We start from the raw sequence: 23262 nt of genomic DNA, 5'->3' as shown, positions 1-23262 counted from the left end.
GACGGGGTGGAGAGGTGTATGGGTGAGGGTGTGTGTGAATTGGAGAAAAGGGCATCTTGATGGCGGAGAAGTGAATGTTATAGAGGAGATACGTTTAAGGCCACCCTCTTCTGGGATTAAGGCGCCTGGCTCTAGGTAGATCGGTAAAAGAAAAAAAAAAAGTTTGCGTCAGACAATTATTGGAGTTTATATGAACCCAAAAATAGAATGAAATTATACTTATTAATATATTTGCTGTGAATGAAGAACGTATGGCAAGAAGCATTATAATTATAGAGTGACAGAATTCATTCGGATAAAGTGGCAATATTGTTTGTTTGTACTGGCGAAGAAATTAAGGTAAAACTCATTGTCCAGTCGAAATCGGGAGTTCGCCTAATATCTCACTTTTGTTACCCGCTTCCCTCTACTGGCAAATATTCTTAAGGTGAAAGACGATGTGCGTTGATTCTCTGTCCTTAAAATTCTCCTAGATATGATGCGGCAAGAAGAGAAACGATGGAAATGGTGATGCTGAGTGAATAGTAGATGCAAAGAAATAGTAGGGAAACAAAGGTCCATGACGGTACACCAATTCAGCTGAACGCCTTGAATATATGGATAGATAGTTACAATGAACGAATGATATACGGTACAGAGGGCATCATCTCTTTCTCTTCAACTTCATATCACTTCTTCCTTAGCAATATATTTTTTAATGTTCATTCTTACCCCTTCCACGGTCGGAATAACTCTAGCACTGGATTCCACGTAACCAAACAGTTGTATGAGTGAGTAACAGAAACACCAATGTTCATAGTCTCCACTAATATCGTTCAAACCCCCCTCATCTCAAGTATATTTTGGCGTGCAATAGACGAGTTTATTCATTTGAGGGTTAGTCCATAGCAATATGTGTATTATATTCTCTGTTGTGTTACATTTGGCTTTTCAACATAAACCTGGTGCTGCAGAGGGACGCCTTCGTGTGGTGGTACTGATACATCTGGGCCGTGGATCTGCCCGGCTATACAAACATGCCCCCCAACTTCCACCCTATTCCCGAAAAGGAAAATGGTGTACTACGGGAAAGGGGCAACTCCAGCCTGCAGTCCACTGGGTTCACATTTCAGATGAACCAGGAGCTACAACTACTACAGCGACCTAACTTGCCTGAACAATACAGAAGAGGATATTAAGGTGTGACAGGCAAAACAAATCACTGAGGAAGAGGTGGTACATCTCCCAAGTGTTCCTGTATGCTAAGGAGGTTCTCTGTCCAACAATTTTTCTCCGTCAGTTTATCATGCAAATGCCATGTAAAAAATCTGTCCTCTACAGATAAACTAAGACATTTTACTTTGGCAACCACAAGACAATTTTATTCAGCTGAGGGAAATTCTAGGAATTGGAAGATTGGAAATTAACTCTTGCACTACTTCAGCCGACCATCACCTGAGTAGTAAAATAGAAAAGAGAGAGAGAGAAAGAAAAAAAAAGCAGAAAGTCCGAATTTAACTTCAATATTATTCCCAAGCACGTTCCTGGCATCGAAAGGTTTAGTAATTCTTTTAATGTCAATTATTAAACTATATAATATTGGGAAGATATAAGTACATGCACTAGGATATTACTATTATTTCAAAGCTATTTATCAAACCAAGTAGATAAGAAATAAAAATAACAATATGACGGAGTATTTAGATGATGTAAATATATGGCTAAAGTGGAAGTGAATGGGAGCTTCTTACCACCACGGAAATATGGACTTAGGGATATAAATCAACGTAAAACATAACGTGAATGACCGCTGTAGATCCAGTTAATAATATACATCCTTTGCTTCATCGTAATGGACGAAAAACATAGCGTACAACTTAAAGAAAACAAATATAACAAACTCATGAAACTGTGAATAACACGTATTTAGATTTTCACTGGTTTGGGAGGGAACACAGTTAAAGAAAACAGGTTACCATAAATAGTGGCTAACATCTGAGTGATAAATAGCTTTTCCTTTTCCTTGTTTGGCCTGGGAACGCCAAGTATAAGTTAGGTAAAAGAGAAAGGCATAAAAAGCTGCCTGATATCGAGTACCTAATATATCTACCTCATCCTAGATTTGACAGAGAACGCAGGGTACAAGTTAAAGAAATTATGCTGATGTGAATAGCTACCCCGATCTAGCTCTTCATTGTTCTGGCACGGAGGATAAAGGACTAAAGAAAATGTGCTGACCTGAATAACTACCTCACATCTACCTCTCCATTGTTTTGGCAGGGAACACAGAGTACGAGTTAACGAAAATACAGTAGCGAGGATAACTGCCTAATATCGAGTGAGTAACATAGATCAGCCATCGCGACTATGGTAATGCGAGGCCATGAATACGAAAACCCGAACCATAAAATCAGAAGTGGGTGAGATTAGACCGGATTATCGTCGTAACTCAGCCTTGAATATTATATGAGGGCAGGGAAGGGAGGGGTGAGGGAGAGACAAGAGGATGAGGGAGGGATAAGGGAGGGAGAGGAGAGTGGGTAAGGGATGATAAAGGAGGGAGAGGGAGTGGGGGTGTGGAAGGGGACTGAAAGTATGGAAGGGAATGAGGGAGGGTGAAGGAGGGAGGGAGATGGGACCGAGGAGTGAGGGAAGGTGAGGGGAGATGAGGGAGGAAGGAGCAGAGTGGGTCAGGGAGGGTGAAAGACGGAGAGTGAGAGAGTGAGGAGAGGGAGAGAAGAGATTAGGGACGGAGAGAGGGATGTGGCGGAAGTGTGTCGGGGAGTGAGGGGAAGCGAGAGACAGTAAGGGGAGGGGGACAGAAGTGAGGGACGGGCTCTGTGGAAAGACCCTGGGAGTGAAGGCAGGATGGGGTTTATCTCTTTAGAATGTAAACTATGCTCCAGGACTTATGACTCTCCATTACAATCCCGGCTCCTGATGTAGCGACTGCATTATAGATCACGTCCACCATTTAGCGAGTTGTGCTTGAGTTAAAGTTGCATTTGGGACTAGTGTTATTTTCATGTCCCATTTTTCATCAGGCGTGCTCCTCTGTGACGATGCTTTAGACAAGTTTAAAAAACGCCTAAATACCTGAGCAGTACCTAAATAAAAGCCGTATCTGATTAAAGCTGAATGGGGAGGTTTTGTTCTTTTTCTCCCTATATTTCTTCTGGCTTGCTCCATTACTGCTTTGAATTAGATAGGCTAGTGAATCTATATGCGAAATGCCCACAACAGAACCAAAGCAGTGCCTAAATGCAAAAAGAAATCCATTTAGTTAAAGCTGCATGTGGGCAGGTTTTATTCTTTTCCTCCTATTTTTCTTCCGTTCCGCCCCACTTTGACTTTGCAACAGCCGAGTTAGAGAAGGTATTTAATCTCTGGAATCCTATGACGTGCTTGTAACTTTCTCCTTGCTGTTTACTGATGATTTAATTCAGCATAGATGAAACTAATCGAACTAGGCCTATGGGAATATCAATTCGATGACATAACTTAAAATGTTTACTATTGCTTTTTTCAGACGGATTTAATCAACTTTGGAAAGATCTTTTGTATTATAGGGATTAAAACATGTTCGATATCACCTCTAGCTGAAAAATTCCTACTAATTTTGCTCATCATATATCATCATTCTATTTTTGAGTAGCTCTTGTTTAGCTTTTCGATGTCTTAGTAACGTCTGTCATGATAAAAACTTAATCTTAGCTGGAGCTCCGTACACTGGCACTTCATTGTTTACTATAGTGTCTTCAATATGGCTGTGCATCCGGGACTTTTGATGTTGATGACGTCACTGCAAAACTTGTGTTACAATGCCACCGACAAACATAGCCTAATACCATACTCATCGTCTCACCTTTCCCTACATGGTCATGACGAATCTTATATTTTTGTTGGTATCATTAATCTGGTGACGCGATTGGTAGCGTGATGAGACTGGAGTGGACTGTGGTCTACATGGCAGGGTTCGAGTCCAAGAGGTGGCCGGAGGTTTTTCTGTCATGTAAACGCTACCTGGGCCGTGGGTCTGTCTCGTACCCTTAAATGATGGACTAACTGTAGCCTAGTTTCGTGCCCCTACGCTAGAAAACTGGCAAATAGGGAATTGGTAGTTACCGATTATTAACCTTGACGTCTCTCTTGCAGTGCCAGAAATAGCCTTAGGTTTTGGGGACTGTCACAATCATACATCCTAGACTCTCACCAACAAACTCATTTCCTCCACAGTGCCACCCATGTCAATCACCCTGATGGGACTAGACGGCCCTGTGCCTGCCGGACTGGGGGTGACCATAAGATGTGTGGTGGTTGGGGCACGTCCGGAACCCACCGTCTCCTGGTACCTGGACGGAAGACCCCTGCCATCCACGGGCGAACGACTACGGGACGACAACAACGTGACGGAGAGCCAGATCGTGCTTGTCGCTACCCCGGAGTACCAAGGGCGCTACCTCTCCTGCCGCGCCGAGACCCCACACCTCATGCAGTCTTCGCTCGAGGATGGACGAAAGTTGGTTGTCCACTGTGAGTACCAAAAATATTAGTTCAATAAAAATAAACAAATAAGTAAATAAGTAAAGAATAAATAAGACTAACCTTTAAAAACCTGATAGCCCTCAAAACCAATCTCCACTGACAACAATTTTAGCCCTCAAAACCAATCTCCACTGACAACAATTTCCCTCATACCTACTCTCCTTCAGATGTTATTACTCAAGAACATATGAAAATTAATTGTCCTCCAAACACAATATTATTACGGTAAGTGTTATTACTCATTAAAAACCCCCTTCATAATACTCTGTTCACGTTAACTTGGCCTAAAAAAGCCACCTCTCCATCTTGAATGTTGAGCTGTAGCAAGAGCTAAGCACTAGAATATGGTGCTTGTCACGAAAAAGTGCCACGGAAAGGATGTAAAGCCGTAGTATTGTCTCCTTCTGCCACTGAACTACGTGAAATGAGCCACAAAAGGACAAAAATCTAGGCCAAGTAAAAGTGAATGACCTATAGACACAGTTACGGTACCTATTAGACAGACGGTAACTAATCATCCACTTTGAGTACAAATTAAGGCAGTGTTATTAGCCGTCAAGCAGACCCCTCCATTAACCTCCTCAGCCCAAGGACGTCGTTCTTACTACATTTTTGCTGCCATTACACGATTTTATTAAGACAGGGAAGAGTCCACAAGCAATGAATGGAGTGATGAAGGCTATATCTAACTACTTTTGCTCGAAAGACCTCTCCTGAGCTGAATAAAACTGTCTGGAGAAATGAAACGGTTGAGAGTCGGGTCCATGTTGACACAAAATTTATAACTCAATATTACACTAGGAATAATCTCCTGAAGTTTTTAGAAAAGTAAAGTAAAAAAAATCCTGCGGCACACCCAGTATTTAACTAAAGTATACCTTGGGCTGGTAAAGAGTTAAAAATTGTTTCATTTGACCCTTACGATGAGAAAAAACAATATTTTGCTAAATATGATCGCGTGATGTAGTCAACATTTAATAACTATGTGCGTCAGTTTGACATAAAGGAGTAAGTTATATTTTCCCTAATGTTTTAAAGAACGGCATTTATAACGTAGGAAACATTACGAAGATCTTAAAGTGTTATTTTTTCATGTTTTCTCTCACAACATTATTTTAAGGGCATCTGCCTCCCTGTTACACTTCTTCCTGACTCACTCTCTTTACCGTTTGTGGTGTAGCCTGTTTCTTTAATTGCTAAGTCCGAATTACACCCTCACGCGCAATAGTGAGGCGGATATAATGTTCTGCCTAGCGTGTGTGTGTGTGTGTGTGTGTGTGTGTGTGTGTGTGTGTGCGTGTGCGTGTGTGTGCGTGTGCGTGTGCGTGTGCGTGTGTGTGTGTGTGTGTGTGTGTGTGTGTGTGTGTGTGTGTGTGTGTGTATGTGTGTATGTGTGTGTGTGTGTGTGTGATATGTCTGTTAGGGTGTGAGCAAAGTAACTCTTATTTTGATCCGGTTTGGGGCAGACTGGGTGGAAGGGTCGAGGGTTTTCTCAGAAGTAAACTAATTACTTCTGAGAACACCTACTCAAAGATGAAGGCCACACTGTAAAATCAACTGCACTATTTTTTAACAGATTTAGACCAAACTTGGCAGAAGAACTGAAGGTAAGGCTAGAATGAAGTGGTTCAATTTTTAAGAGCTATTACCTGGAAGTAAAACTCATGGGTCAAGGAAAAAGTCTGGTTCATATAATTCAATTTTTTTTTTTTTTACTCAGTGGCTAAACTTTGTGGTAGTGTTCAAGGTCTGTCAGGGATGAAGATATTTGATTTGGAATACAGTAGGTCAAAGGTCAAGGTCACTGGTAAATGTCACTTCGAATAGTTTTGATCTGATGTGGATCAAATTTGGTGGAGAGGCTGAACGACTAGGAGAGATGAAGAAAATCGATTTTGAGAACAATCAGTCAGAAGTCAAGGGCACAATGCAAAGTCAGATGTTCGGCCTTTAGATCAATTGCATGGTTCAGGTGGAGCATTCTCTGGCTGCTCCTTATTCTTAGTATTTTATTCCTGCTCCTTTACGATGCTTTTAGTCGGCGCAAAATCTCTTAAAGTGATGAAGGTTATAATGAAACTCCAGTTCGAAGTCTGTCGTGAACAATTTGTCTGGCGATAACAGACATAAAATATAATATACGTCACTGGATTCAACCCACACGCGAAGCTCCCCGGATTTTAATTTTATTGAGACAGTTTTCACTATTTAAAAAGCATGGACTGCTCTCATCACTTTTGCAATTCTCCTCTCACTTCTAAAAAATATTTTTCTACAGAGTAATATCTGTATTAACCTACTACCATTTGTTTCATTTTTCTTCTATTGTGTAAGTATTTTATGTGTCTAAATTTACTACCATTGCTTCATAACCGGCAGTCTGTGTTTTAGCAATTTTGGCTTTTTTCTCTTTTTCTTTTTTCTTTGTTTTTTTTTGGTGTGTGTTCCACTTTATAATTATATAGGGGAGAAGGGGCACCGAGGATGAGATGGCGGGAGGGAGTGGAGAGATATATGGGGGAGGAGGGTGTGAGCTGGAGGGAGGGTGGGAAAATGGTACAGGGAAGGGCGATATGGAGACGATTCATATGTGGCCACTCCTAACGGGAAAAATGAGCCTGACTACCGATAGGCAAATAAACTTTTTTCTGCCGCACTATCATAATTACCTACACTTCCCTGCCGTCATTAGCGGTGGAAAATATCATTGGGAAAAAGTATGCAGGACACAGCAAAGGAATGTGTAAAAAAAGATTTCTCTGACGTTCGTGGAAAATGAAAAATCTGGGGGGCAGGATACAATGCTTTGGGCGATTTTATGTATCCAATCCTTATTGCTGTTTTGAGTATAGACTTTCATACAAAGAGTTTCTAGTACGTAAAGAAATATAGGTTATAGGTAATTCGGGTGTTTATTATTAAGGAATCAATTTCCTGTTTACTTAGACAATAGCAGTAATTGTATGGGGATTATCAGAATTGTCTGTTGTAACCTTCTTCATTCTCATTTCTCTATCACAAATCTAAGCTAAAACTACATTCTTATCTCCTTCTTAAGCAAAGGGTAGTTACCAAGGAGGGTGTCAGCAATGTCTCGGCTCTTGACACTGTGATACTCATGACAAAGTATTTCGGTTTGTTATTGTGAGTGTCCTGTTTTAACAACTGTATATCATTTTATGCTATGCCAGTCAGTAACCTCTTGAATCCGATGACCCCTCTTTGCTTTATTCATACTGTTTACAGGCAAGTTTATTCTCCCTTAGGGTAAGCTTTTCAAACCTGAGAGACCAGAATTAGCCTTCATTAACCTCTCCACTACTACAAGTACTTCCTATGTTGGACTGACTCGTTTAATTATACTATTACACAATTTAACTTCTTCACAACTACCTAACCACCTATTAACCAAGCACGTTTTTTCTCAGCCTAATTTCTTCCGCCCCTTCAGACGTGCCCGAGGTAAAGGTGGAGATCTCTTCCAACGTAAACCCTAAGGATATACGAGAAGGAATGGACGTCTTTATCACCTGCACTGTCAATGCTCTGCCGCCACCCACCGCCGTCCACTGGTTTCATAACGTGAGTAGCTTAAAGCCTATCTCTGTCAGTGTTTATTTGTGCTGTGTATGTATCTTTCAGTCTGTCTGCCTGTCTATCTGTTTGTTTGTCTGTCTAAGCATGTCCGTATATGCATTGACCAATCTATCGATCCGTTTCTCTCTGTGTCTGTCTGTCTGTCTACCTATTTATCTGTCTATCCGGCTGTCTGTCTGCCTGTTCATTCATCCCTCTATCTATCTATCTATCTCTATCCATCTCCAAGTATTTAAGTATGTATGTATGTATCAATCTATAGCTAGACGTCTTGATTTAGGAGGTGGGAAGAAATTAATCATCTTCACGACATCCTGTATCATCTGTCCGTATTCTCGTTAAAAAAAAAAAATGTGTATATTCTCCCTCCATCATCTCTTTCAATGTCATTTCTGTCTCTCTTTCCCATAGCTTACCACTATCATTTTAAAATTGCTTTCTTCTAAATTTACCGTGATAATATATGTAAGTCGACAAAACAAATATATTACGGGGACCTGTGTCTGGTTGAAGATATATACGATGCATCTTTTACTCAACCTTGACCTAGATTTTCTTCCTTTTGCAGCTTATTTCACGTAGCTCATTGGCAGAAGACTGTACTATGGGTCTACATCCATTTCATTGCATTTCTTCGTGACTAGCATCGAATTCTAGTGCTAACCCATTGCCACAACTCAGCATTCAAGTTGGAGAGATGACAGTTTTTGGACGAGTTAGAGTAAAACGAGTATAGTTCCTCACACTTCTTCAAAGCATTCGTTGTTTTCTATTCTCTCCTGAATCTCACTTACTCCTTCATTCATCCATGCTGTTTATGTTCATCATTCCCTCCTTCCTCAGTTTCCACCTTCGGTTTCGTTAACTTTACAGTCTCCCTCACTGCTTATTCTCTTTTACTTTCCTATTCTGCCTCTCGCTTATAGCTCATTCTCTCACTCTCTCTCTCTCCTTCTCTGCCTGTCCATTGCTCACCTCATTCTCCATAACTTCCTCACACTGCTTTACCCTCATCCCTTTTCACTCTTCCTCACTCCTCAGGATCCCACATCCTTTACCGCCATCGTTTTCCCTCCCATATCTCCACTCTCATCTCTTCCCCATTACTATAATTCTCTATTCCCGTCTCTTCCCCAACACTCCTTCCTCACCGCGCATTAACCTACACTTCATCTATTCTATATGTCGCTTCCCTGATTTAGCTAATATTCCTATGTAAAATGTGGTTGATATGTTTCTCTGCTCATATATAATGGTATTTTTTGTAATGTGTTAGGGAGGAAAGTGACTAATATGATGCATTAGGGAGGAAAGTGACTAACGTATCTCTTAATGCGAAGGAGACGCAGTAATTTAGTCCAACTTTGATCACTGTCTACAAGTGACTAATATGATGCATTAGGGAGGAAAGTGACTAACGTATCTCTTAATGCGAAGGAGACGCAGTAATTTAGTCCAACTTTGATCACTGTCTACAAGTGACTAATATGATGCATTAGGGAGGAAAGTGACTAACGTATCTCTTAATGCGAAGGAGACGCAGTAATTTAGTCCACGAACTTTGATCACTGCCTACAAAACTAAGACTGGCTCAAGCAAGCATTCTCGTTCACACACTTCGTCTCAAACTTCCCATTAGGATCTGTCATTCTTATGTAAGCTTCGATAAGATTCACAGATCCACAAGCTGAAATCATACTGGACGCTGCACTCACACCTAAGTTCTAGTGCACCTCATTCATACTCTCTCTCTCTCTCTCTCTCTCTCTTTATGTTCAGAAATGAGAGCAGTTCCAACAAGAAAAAATAAAGTAAAAAGGTTAAATACAATATAATAATAAATAAAAACATGAATAAATCACCACAAAGCTTTAATCAGGTACAGCAGTTCGGGACACATAAATTATGCCGTAGTGACGAGTTGGACAGCAAAAACTGCCAGCCCTCCAACACTGAAACTCCCACTAACACTGCATTGCTCATCATGTCGACCTACGCACAGAGCATTATTAGCATACTGATACCTGCTTTACCTTTAACTGCAGTCATCCGTCATCATCAACGTCATGAACCTTTTCCCGGCGTTACAAATGAGGTGGATAGGATTCAGAAAATTAAAATAGGAATACAATTAGAAGTATTATAAAAGTGGAGGGGAAAAATAGGCCAGTCTTTAACCAGTAATAAATCTGTCCTTCGAAATTCTTAGTACACTTCGCATGTGATTACCTACACTTACGCACACTTAAGGACTTTGTTTAATCAAGCCATTCTCGCTACACCTGTGGGATAAAGACATTCCGTGGAGAGTTAGTTTAAAAAAGGGGTGCAGAATTTGACTACTGTATTTATCATATTGTGTGCATCTTGTCTTTATACATTTTTCTTAGTATTAAATATTTACGACAAAGAAAGAGAGAGAGAGAGAGAGAGAGAGAGAGAGAGAGAGAGAGAGAGAGAGAGAGAGAGAGAGAGAGAGAGAGAGAGAGAGAGTTGGTAACAGTCATATCCCTGTACATGTCACCTTTCTCGTTTGGCGTAAGTAAAGGCGACAGATATTACAGAATCGATGAAGAACCGTCTGTCACTCTTCCACCCCTATCCCCCTCCCCCCCCACTCCCAGCTGCAGGCCTCGGGAAATCACTCTCATCCATTAACATTTTCAAAATCCACTCATGATGCAAATATATTCAGTCCAATTTAAAAGCACTTGGCAATCGGGGGATAATTATTCATAAAATTCGCCTGTGACATAGGGCCGATTTTGCCATTAGTTGCTACGAGGGAGTGTGGGACTGGTGAGAGAGAGAGAGAGAGAGACTAACAGCAACAAACAAACTGAGAAACAGGGTCACTCATCCAGCTAGCCAGGCACAGAGGTAGACAGAATGAGACAGTGAGAGACAGACAGAGAAGGACGAGATATGTGAGAAATTCGTGCTTAAACAATGCCTTTCTCTCAGCATCAGAGTGAGGATTATATTATTTATCCAGAGGGCCATGAGCGACTGTAATTCCATACTCAAAACTCACTGCGAAAGACTGCACATTTAGGGAGCACTGACCCCGGGAAATCTAAGCTTATTTTAATCTCCATTTCCCTCTGAAACATACGCATGAAAGACGATGAACGTGCCTTGAGAAGAAAATAAAAAAATAGGGAAAAATAGAGGGTAAAAAAATCGTTCACATTAATTGCAGCCATCTGTCCCACTCCTCCAACTCCCTTTGATCAACTTTTCTAATTATGAATGACTGGTTGAAAGGAAGTTTGTCTCGGACTTCTGGTCGCCTCCCTCTTTCCTTGATGGTTTTCTTTCCTCGTTTTCAGTTTAATCTTTGAAGAAGGCAAAAAAATAAATAAATAAATAAAATGCTGCGGGCTTAGTCGATGTGGGAATCCGAAAGTAACATTGGCTCTATTGTTCTCCTGTTCACTAATTATGCTAAATTGAATTAATTGTTAGCAAGAATAATATTTAGAATTCTCTATGTTAATGAAGGGTTAGCGGAAATATTGTCTAAATCTTTCATTGTCAGATGCCTTAAACTGGTCAAAATCGTCTGATGATACGATGAAAAATATTCAAGAATGTCATTGTAGTGAAAGACATTTAACGAGAAAGACATACCAGCAGTTATAGCATCACATCTGACAGTAGCTTTGGGTTAGTACTTTCTCTGGTTCACTCTGTTTTTTGAAGAAAGAGGGAGACGATATGGAAATATTATTAGTTTAGCAGACATGACCACCCCATAACATTGTTAGCTCTACGGTGTTTCCCTTCACAGTGTTGGCCTACCTGAGTAAATTCGTCCGGCACTGACAAAATATTGTAAAAGAAGTAATCTGAATAGAGGGGTTAGTGGAGACATTTCTTACCGTTTCATATCTCTCCCAAGTTTAATAAAATTGTCCAGCCTTAACTATTATAATATGCAGAATCTGTCATTTTGCTGAGGGGGTCGATGAAAATGGATTCTTTAATTACCAGACGTCTCTCCTAAGCTGAACAAAGTGGATTGGCACTATCAAGATACAGAAGAATGATACTATGAAGATATCTATCTATCTATCTATCTGTCTATCTATATGTATGTATGTATGTATGTATTCCATTCCATGTATTTGGTGCTAAAAGATAAATGAATACAAAATAGATCCTGCAACTCAATGCTTGACTTACGGACCTGGGTTCATGATTCCAAGTTACAGTTTCGTTACGCATCCTGTCGTTTACGAATGGAACTGAACGATTCCTTGTTCTTTTTAACCTACTGGGGTGAATTAATGGAAATTACAATCACCCGTTACTCAAACCATGAATTACGATGTGGGGTGAAGGAATGGATGTTAGAGCTCTGATGCATATTCCTTGATTTACTGAGGCGATTTACTGAGGTGAATTAATGAAAGATACAGTACCTTTACCTATCCCGTAACACGAATTAAGGAGAATTAATAAACTTTATAGTCTCGTTGTTTATCACTAACCTTAAGAAATGACGTGAGAGAATGGAAGTTACAACCGTGATAAACATGCCTTGACTTGCGTAATGAGGTGAATGAGTGGATGGTAAAACCGCAATATTCAATCCCTGACTTAGGACTTAGTGTGAATGCATGGAAGGTACAGTCGTTACGTACCACTTCACTTTAGAATATTGGTGTGTTAGTCACTGGACTAGTGTGTAAGCTTTTAATCCTATTAATGTTTCGCAGGCGTCATTACATAATTATAATCACCTCAACCCTTTTTATCGCTGCTTAATTCTTTTAGTTGTACTGTTGCAAAACAGTTGTATTGTTGCAAGAGAGATTATATCAAACAATAGTAGTTCCCTAGAAACCATCTTTGCTTTATCTATCTATCTACCTATCTATCTATAAACCATTCTATTGTACAGTCACCACTGCTTCTAACCACAATCACTCCTTTAACCAGAAGTTCCCACAAACTATCTCAGTTACGGATTCTTTCAGTCGCCACTGGTCCCCTGTGTAACGTTACCTCTGTCTCTGCCTCGCACAGGACAAGCACATCCGGGAGAACAACACAGCGGGAGTGATAGTGTCCAATCAAACCCTGGTTCTGCAAAACGTGGATCGCTACTCCTCTGGCAGCTACACGTGCAAGGCAACCAACACACAGGGACAGGGGGTCTCCAGGCCCATCATACTCGACGTCAAATGTAAGTCCATGATGTATGAAACCCTTTATCTCTGAAATTGTGCCATTGTTGTATTTAGTTCTACTTTTTCTCTGCAATGAATCGTCTAAGAACATGGAAATTAACCAAGCCTTCTTAAAGTATCTCCCGGGTGTGTCCAAATGAAACGAACACCTTCTGGGATATGCTTGGGTACGGTAGTTCATACAGATGTGTTGGGTGAGGCTACCTAAGTGGTCCTTTGTCTTAGTTTCCTTCTACGTGTGGTACCGCTAAACGATTTTATTCAGCTATGAGGAGACCTGTCAGTTAAAAAGCTTTGAAGTAGCTGTCTTTAATCTCTGCTATACCGTGATCAGTGATATTTTACTCTTGTTTATACCAGACTTTGTTCACCTCAGTAGAGACCTGTCGTGGTGACGGGATTAGAAAAAGTCTGCATTAGTTCCCAAAGTCCAGTGATGTCTTGTGTCATTTGTGCTTTGGTCAGACAACAACAACTTTAACATTTGTGGCTCATCAGTAAATAATTCTAATAATGTTGGCTGCCTCAAATTACTACCCTTTGGCTCCTATGACTCGTTCTCAGCTGAATATTATCTTCTATGCTGGGACAGAATACTAGAGTTGTCTTGCTCGTGGAAGAGTTAGTCGTTCCTTTTTTCATTAGGAACTTCTACTTACTCTCAGCTGAATAAAATCGTCTGGCGCGTCCTGAAATAGAATACTGTACAAAAGCAGTCACCATTTCGAGAGACGGGAGGGTTTACTGTGCAGCGATACACACTAACTCTCAGCTGAATGAAGTCGTCTGGCCCTTACTGGTACAGAATCCTATGCTAAACCCGTCCCAACCACAAGAGGATCAAGGAAACAGGGCGTTTTTAGCAGCTCGTGCCGACTTCATCCCCCAGGACTAACTTCGCTAGAAAAGGTTGGCCAACTTCCCCCCGGACACAATTTTACCTTGCAATATTAAATGCCGCACGTTCTCGCCAGCCCGGCACCCAACAAGTATGTCAAACTTGGCCGCCTTGCTTCCGTTTTGCTTTACGAGGGACACGAATGCTATTTTCATATCCGTCGAAGATGCAAGGCTACACTCTTTTTTAGATTGTTTCTGTTATATTCTGAGGAGTGTGGGTTGGTGTAGGTTTGGGTGCTATTGTGTTGTGTTGTGTTGTGGTGTGTGTGTGTGTGTGTGTGTGTGTGTGTGTGTGTGTGTGTGTGTGTGTGTACATTTGTGTATATATTTGTGCGCATTTATGTGTGTGTGTGTGTGTGTGTGTGTGTGTGTGTGTGTGTGTGTGTGTGTGTGTGTGTGTGTACATTTGTGTATATATTTGTGTGTGTGTGTGTGTCTGTGTGTGTGTGTCTGTGTGTGTGTGTGTGTGTGTGTGTGTACATTTGTGTATATATTTGTGCGTATTTGTGTGTGTGTGTGTGTGTGTGTGTGTGTGTGTGTGTGTGTGTGTGTGTGTGTCTGTGCGTGCGTGTGCTTGTGTGTGTGTGTGTGTACGCGAATGGAATTTCATCAATATTCAGCGTTGCTCAATCTGTTGTTGACAAAGTTACAAGCTAACTTCATTGTTTAAAAAAAAAAAAAATCAAGCAGAACTCTGGATAGAAATAAATTCATGTGGATTTCATAAACTGTTATTCCTACTGAAACGTGACAGCAGTGAGGCATATACCAGGACATAAGACAATCATCATCATCATCATTATCATCGTCGTCATCAGCATCATCAGCATCAGCATCATCGTCATTGTTATCGTCGTTACCATCATCATTATCATCGTCATCATAGTCATCATTATCGTCGTCATTGTCATTATCAATATCGTCATCGTCATTTTTGCAGATGAAGTGGGAATGACTGAAAGTATGAACAAGAATATATTAAAAAAGAAAAAAAAAAGGAAACCATCATTTAAGTATATTTTGAAGCTGTTCGTACACTAGTTCATCTTTTACAAGCATTATTCAAAGCTATGAGTATTGTCACACACACACACACACACACACACACACACACACACACACACACACACACACACACACACACACACACACACACACACACACACACACACACACACACACACACACACACACACACACACACGTCATTCTTGGAAGTATATTTTAAGTTCTTTCGCATGTCTCGCTTTTACATAAATCTTTCCAATGTTATTATCTAGAGAGAGAGAGAGAGAGAGAGAGAGAGAGAGTTTATCAAGTAAGAGAAATGCCCGCAGTTGTAATTAATGAAAGAAAAAAATTATATACCCATGAAAGCCAAAGTCAGAGCCAGCTCATAATGGCCACGCAGCTGAACCAGTCTAATTCTTAAAACAAACTTGGAGGCAAAAGGGAAATATTTCTGGACTCGATTTTATGAATTGCAGCAGGTTCATAAGCGTGCCATTTTGAGCGAAAAATATAAGCTTATGAAAAGAAGTTTTAAAATATGCAGAAAGTTGCGTGACTACGAGTGCATTTTATCTGTGGAAATAATTCAAGTCATCGTATATAAGCGTCAGTGAGGGCAAGGGATTTAGGGGGGAGCTGGGGGCAAAGGATTCAGGAGGGGAGCTGAGGGCAAGGGATATAGGGGGGAGCTGGGGGGCAAGGGATTTAGGGGGGAGCTGGGGGCAAAGGATTCAGGAGGGGAGCTGGAGGCAAGGGATTTAGGGGGGAACTGGGGGTAAGGGATTGAGGGAGGAGCTGAGGGCAAGGGATTGAGGGGGGAGCTGGGGGCAAGGGATTTAGGGAGGGGCTGGGGGGCAAGGGATTTGAGGGGGAAGCCGGGAGCAAGGAATTTGAGGGGGAAGCTGGGGGCAAGGGATTTGAGGGGGAGCTGGGGGCATGGGATTCAGGGGGGAACTGGGGGCAAGGGATTAAGGGGGTGCTGGGGGCAAGGGATTTAGGAGGGAGCTGGGGGCAAGGGATTGAGGGGGAGCTGGGGGCAAGGGATTTAAGGGGGTGCTGGAGACAAGGATTTAGGGGGGAGCTGGGGGAAAGGGATTTAGGGGGTGCTAGGGGCAAGGGATTTAGGGGGGGGAGCTGGGGGTAAGGGATTCAGGGGGGGAGCTGGGGGCAAGGGATTCAGGGGGTGCTAGGGGCAAGAGATTGAAAGGGCTGGGGGCAAGGAATTCAGGAGGGGAGCTGAGGGCAAGGGATTCAGAAGAGAGTCGGCGGTGCATTGGTTGACACATCGAGCTCGCAAATGAAAAAACCTTACGTCGATTTTCGGACCGGTCAGACTCGTGCACGAAATTTGTAGCCCTCATGTTTTTCTTCACCTATCCGTCCAATTGGGGACCTGGATTTAACATTTACATATTTCACGGAAAGACTGGAACTTAGCAAAAATTTATTGTTTGTCTTAACGACTCTCGTGTAGCAGAAAGACATTAATTTTAATTTAATTTTTGAAGGGTAAATAAAATCTTCAAATGGTTCCCACGACAATTAAAAAAAAAAAATGAATAAATAAACAAATCTTATCCTCCTATTCTAACTTCACTAGCATCCCATTTTATGCGAACCAGCCTTTACTAACTACTTAACCTCTTCTAATCAGTTTTAAACACATCTTTTCAATTACCCACTCACTCCACAACCACTCGGGAGCCACTTTCTAACTACATGTTGTTACTCCACTCCAACCACTCGCTAACTAACTACTCAGTCAGTCACTCTGCAGATAACCACATCTCTCCAACCACTCATTAACTAACTACAACTCTCCACTCACTGATTAAAGATTTGCCAACTTTAGCCTGACCTAAAATTCTCATCTTTCTATCCTGAATAAACAAAAGATTAGTGCATATTCTAGCAATGGAGAGTGGCGCCTTCGTGCGGTGTCACCAATATAAATGAGTAGATGCCCGATTATACAAACGTCCCTCAGCTCCCTCCCTATCCCCTGAAAGAAGGATGGTAGTGGACTACAGGCACAAGGCAACTTTTTGACTGCGGGAACGATGGCAACAAAATACTTGAAATAAATTATACTGTACCAGTCACGAACTAGTGCAAATGCAAGGATGTAGAGCCGTAGCATTGTCCTACTGAGCCTCTGAGGTACGAGAAATATGGAAAAGATGTACAGCGGAAGTACTCTCTACGAGAAATATACGTAAAAGGAAGAAAATATCCACCATGTTAAGGTGTATAAACTATATTCATTCATTCCACCAACCAGAATCGTGATTCCCCCCCCTGCCTCTTTTCACCAAGCCGTACAGTTAGGGACCTGGATGTAACTCCGACTGTTGGGCGTCTATTTTTTTTTTTTTTTTGTAGGGAAGGCATGTGTGGCTTGGAAATGACTGTCTACCTTAACCCTTTCACTCCAATGAGGCTTTGTTTTTTCTTCCACTTGCTTAACTCCATTACTCATCTTTGGGGAACTTAGACCTGAGGAGTTAGAGGATTTAGATATCGTTACCCTTCACCAGTTCCTTCACTCATATCGTGCATTTAATCTCGTCTGACAATGATCCCCAACCTCTTTCAGCTCTGTTATTGGCCAAATGTAGTCAAACTGGAGGATTAATTTGATCAGTAACCAAGGAGACTCTTTCCTACGTCATAACACTCATCAAATATCACTCAACCACGAGTAAATATACCAGTTATTACAGTGGCGTAATTCCCTCTGATGGAAAAAAAAAAATCTACAGAGGTCTTTCCCAAACTACCTAAATCCATCTAAAAGTAGCAAGACTAAAGAAAGGAAAAGTCTTCATTGGACTGAAAGGATTACCGAGTCTCCTTCAGTCGGTAGGCATTAATATCAAGACTTGTGGTATTGGAGAGCGACGCCTTCACGTGGTGGCAGCGATATGACCGGGTGGCTTCATTGCCTGGTCATACAAACGTCCCTCAGTTCCCTCCCTTGCCTCCCAAAAGGAGAAAAGTGGCCTGCAGGAGAAGGGTAATTTCAACCTTAAGTTCATTGTGTTCACATTCAGATGGATCCTAGTGTAGCAATAACAACAAGAGCAACAACCTACTACTACTACTACTACTACTACTACCAAGCCATTTTCTTTCCACCAGACTCGCCAGTGTGTCAGACGGGGCAGCGGTGGGTGTACGGGATCGCCAAGAAGGAGATGGTGCACGTTTCTTGTCAGGTAGACGCACACCCCAGGGACGTCAGTTTCTCGTGGAAGTTTAACAATTCCTTAGAGATCTCCACCATCGACGACGACCACATCACCAACAACTACACCTTCAGCACGGTAGGTGGTGTATGAGAGTCAAGGTAATGATTTTGTCTTATTTTTTGTCTTGCGATCTTCCAGTGATTTTTTGTTTTTGTTTTTTCAGCAAGGAGAGAATTAAGGACTTCCAGGTAATGATCTTGTCTTATTTTTGTCTTGTGATCTTCCATTGATCTAGTTTTTCAGCAGGAGGACATTCAAGGACTTTACGACAATGAAAAGGAAACCGTACATGGAGAAAGGGAAGTGTGCAGTTCCTGACACGTACATTCCTTTGCTTCTTCAACCCCATGACGTTTTTATATATTTTATTGTTGCTACACCCAGACAATATTATTCAGACTGACGGATCCCCCTAGTAGTGTCAATATTAATAAAGGCGAGATGTAACCCTTCTATTTCCAAATCATAGGCTGATTATAATCGTCAGTGGGGAACAAGGATAAAGCAAGAAAAAAAAGTCATCGCAATAAAGGGGACAAAGGTTGCAGAATTATAATGTATGTCTTACTAACATTAGCTACGCCATCCGGATTCCAAATTCATAAAACCGGATTTCCCTTACACCATACTGTATTAATTACTGATACAGAAACGCTCTTTATCCGGGATTACAAGCTCATTTAACTCCCTGACTGCAGTTTAGGTGGCGAGAGCGATACCCCTGTTGCGGCAATCCACACAAAAGTTACCAATTTTCAAGACAATAATTTTCGTATTATTAAACAAGATTAAAAAAAAATAAATAAACATGCACAAGAAAGTAAAACCTTTCTTCTTACCTATGAGCACATCAGTGAATATTCAGATGCTCCTACGATGCCGTAGAGAAATGGAAGCAATGCCATTTTCTGTTTGTTTTTTCGTCGCAGTAGCTGTCCGTCACGCATCACCACCCACGCAGTCGCTCACCACACTTCATTTCCCAATCACGTACCACTATACGCAGCACACTCTTTGCATTATCTTGAACGGTTCACTTAGCACTTCAGAATCCTTGTTTTACGAACATTATAAAATAAAACTGTGATACTGAAACGTGAAAAACTACTCAGTAATATAAATGATGCTAAACTCAACGAAAGATATTTACATAGCATACATCAGACACTTTCACTTTCCTTATATTTTAGTCACTTACACTTACTCTCCATCACTTATTTACACTGCTGTGATACCAAATCGTGAAAAACTACTCAGTAATAGTAAATGACGCTAATCTCAACGAAAGATATTTACATAGCCTACACCAGACACTTTCATTTTCCTTATATTTTAGTCACACTTACTCTCTATTACTTATTTACATTTGTTCAGTCATGTTTCCAGAGGGGCTAGAAGTTGACATTGACGAGTGTGTGAAAGTCACGGTGATGTAACGTAGGTGGGTTGGCGCCACTTGAAGCGTGGTGTGCTGGCTTGTTTTTCAGAGGTTTTACAGTATATTCCACACCAGAATCACTAGAATCGCTGTCACTAGTATGTGTAAACTTCCTTTTCTGTGGAATACGACATGTAGCACCTCTTTTGTTGGTAACACCAAGCGAATTTAAGGGCTGGGGCAAACGAAACAAACCACATCTAGACACCATGACTTCCTGAAGCAAACTGGGCTCACGTGATTCGGTAATTCGTGATGCAGTGTGGAGGATGCTAAAAAGGACGACCTGGCAACCCCAAGCGTGGGCAGATGAATACACAAGTCTCGTTTTTGAAGTCCAGGCTGGAGCTCGGGATTCAAAGCGCGTCTTGGGGCGCTTGGTTTCTGTCCGCAAAAACAGTCCAGGATATGTAGAACCGAAAAATTGCACTTGCCGATCGCAATGTAAACAGAGGGGATCGCCGATCATCTGACGAATATGCAATTTGCAAGTAGCCCTTAGTTATGCAGAACTGGCTCCATATGTTATTTAATATTTGCCACCTGCAGCCTAATTATGTACATCGTGCTAATTTAATATTTATCACTTATCCTTCCTGGCCATTCTCACTCTGCTCAAGCTGCACGAAGTCGACCACACTTGGGTGAGATTCGGAGACGGTCTTGGTTTCGATGATCAATGCTTCGGCCGGCTTCGTATCACTTGGGCTGACAAAAACGGTGCAGCTTTGTTTCGCCGAAGATGGTTTCGAATCCGATCCGTCAGCTTGGACGACAAAAACGCGGCTAGTGTATTCGCGCCAAAATACAGGGCGCAACTTTTGAAATCGATTTGTGGATTTTAAATGGAATGGTGCAGCCTGTCGATCGGACCCTGTAAAGGGAACGTCGCAGCCAATGGGTTAAAGACTCACTCCATTTCATCCCACGTTCTGAATTCACTGAAACTATCTTTGTGTCACCTGAAGTGTCGAGATCATACTGTGAGAATCAAACACTCACTATCCACTGGTTAGATTAGCAAAACCAAAGGCAGTTCATTCCATCCTTCAGAGAGAAAAATAATGATGATGATGATGATGATGATGATGATGCCTGTTCGGAAGGGGAAATGAATGTGTGAATTGCGTGTGATAATTACTGGTTGGAACCTTAACACATTCTGACATTACCCCTGAAAAGTACAATGGGAGAGGTAAAATCAATGTTCATATCTTGCCTGCCAACATGTGGTCCCTCTGACAACATTTACAGTGTTTCTCAGTTCATTGCATGCATAAGTAACTGCGCTGGCTCTTTCTCCCCTTCCCCCCTAAAAAGAACAAAGTGTATTGCATTTGTTTAGACGTCTTCAATGCTAGGATATTCTTTGCATTTTAATCTAGCTAACCCAGCCCATTTTGCTAAGTTTAGGAGACATCACTTGGGGAGAAGTTGTTGGTGGCAACAATTTAAATTTGGGTTTCATAACGTATTTCCCAGCCTTATGAGGCGAATAGACAGTGATTTTTTTTTTTTTTTTTTTTTACAATTTAGCTTATGAAATCCACAATAACAGAGCGTTGCGTTGGAAATTGCCTTTTAAAAGCGAGCAAGTCTGTAAATGACAAAACATTGGTGTACTGCCGTGTTTGTGGGAGGGCAAGACATCCATATCCAACGTGTATATTCCAACTATAGGAAAATTTGTGTAGTTAGAAATGCATTTAACGTTACACATGATGCTTATGATCTCAATTCGACAGTGACGCTATCAAAACATATCTAGAGCATTAAGAGGCACCCCTTCTCACAGGGTATTGAAAAACAACAATGGATTATGTTTAAATGACGATGAATTATATTTAGCTTTGACAACTCTCAAAACTTGGTCATGATATCAACGGTGTAAATTTGGCAGTATTACGATTTCCTTTGGGTAGGCTCATGTGTAGTAGTAGAAGTAGTAGTGGTAGCAGTAGTAGCAGTAGTAGTCGTCGTCGTAACATACTGGTTTGGCCTGAACAGTTCCAAATCTACCTCCGTCCTTCTCATCGAGCAGAGTCCAGCTGTCACGCATCCATTAATCCCAGAGTGTGTGTAGTTTTCATTTTTCCATGAATTTCCTGATTTGCTGTGTAATTTCCTTTCTCTGACATCATGAAATGCGATTGGGGAGTCATGTTCGGTTGAAGAATTCAAAAATAAAAGAATGTTTTTGTGACTTACGGGCACTAGTAAAGAAATGTCATTAAGAAATATTTTGATGTATGACGAGTCAGTAATTGAAGCATTCTCAAGATAGCGTTTTTTCATGAAGCATGGTTAATTATAATAGAAATTTTTGAATGTTACCATGTCTATAACAGGGCTTTTGAGAAACTTGGACCAGGTTCATAAGATACAGATTTGATGGTGCAACCTTGGGAAGTTTCCTGAAGCCATTACCACTATACTCTTTTCAGCTTAACCTGACCCTTATTTTCGTCCTTTTGCAGCTTAAATCACGGAGCTTAGTGTCCGGAAAAAACAGTGCTATAATTACATCATTTCCATAGCACCCACTCATGACTAGCTCTATATTCTGGTGTTAATCTCTTCTTATAGCTCCGTATAATTTATAAGATGTAGAGATGGCAGTTTTAGGCCAAGTTAGAGTAAAAAGAGTATACCGGTAGTAAATATTTGTATGTGGTTCATTTGCGTATTTTATTCAAGCTAACATCAAAGCAATATATTAAACTAAAAAAAAGCAGTTAAAAGGGAGGGGATCAAGGAAACCTTTCACTATAATTTATGCGCCAAGGATTTTCTTTATGTTAACAAAAGATGATCTTACTTAGCCGAGAACTGCAAACACACATTCAAATATTTAATCGTAATTACCTCCCCCGGACGGAGTCCGGCGAGGTATTGTTTTTGGTCGAGTTTGTTTGTATGTTAGAAGCATTACGGAAAAACGACTGAATGAAAATACATAAAGCTTTCAGGATATGTGGGCACTGGTTCCAAACGAAAGTGATTAAATTTTGGTGGTAATCGAGTGACCCTAAAAGACGAAAATCAAGGTCACGAATTTTCAGAGAGCCGTAACTTGAAACCGGTTGAAGATAGAGATATATACTATTAAAAGATACAGGACCTCGTAATACGGGCTTTAACCTGGAGTAACCTTGAATGGTCACACTCAAGGTCACAGATCCATTTAGGGGGCCATAACTCGAAACTCGTTGAAGATAGATATTTACTATTATCAACTTATAGGAAATCCCATACGGGTTTTTAACTGGTACCAAGACCTTTGACCGGAAGTGACCTTGAAAGGTCAAACTCAAGGTCACGGATATTCAGGGGGCTATACTCG

At 41.1% G+C, this 23262-nt stretch overlaps 1 protein-coding gene across 1 annotated transcript in view; it reads left to right on the top strand.

Moving 5' to 3' along the window:
- LOC145404917 (cell adhesion molecule DSCAM-like) overlaps window positions 1-23262 on the top strand; it is a 587705-nt gene that overhangs the window by 413977 nt on the left and 150466 nt on the right. Inside the window, exons 5-8 of the mRNA XM_080276424.1 lie at window positions 4216-4512; window positions 7976-8106; window positions 13156-13315; window positions 18372-18556. Coding sequence (XP_080132550.1) covers window positions 4216-4512; window positions 7976-8106; window positions 13156-13315; window positions 18372-18556 — 773 coding nt within the window. The remainder of the gene's footprint in view (window positions 1-4215; window positions 4513-7975; window positions 8107-13155; window positions 13316-18371; window positions 18557-23262) is intronic.

The sequence above is a fragment of the Coenobita brevimanus genome, chromosome 65 (genome assembly GCF_032717465.1).
Source record: "Coenobita brevimanus isolate Jiangsu-jjx chromosome 65, ASM3271746v2, whole genome shotgun sequence".
Taxonomy (NCBI): Eukaryota; Metazoa; Arthropoda; class Malacostraca; order Decapoda; family Coenobitidae; genus Coenobita; species Coenobita brevimanus.
The sequence above is the reverse complement of the archived record's forward strand: the minus strand, read 5'-3'. Positions and strand labels throughout refer to the sequence as shown.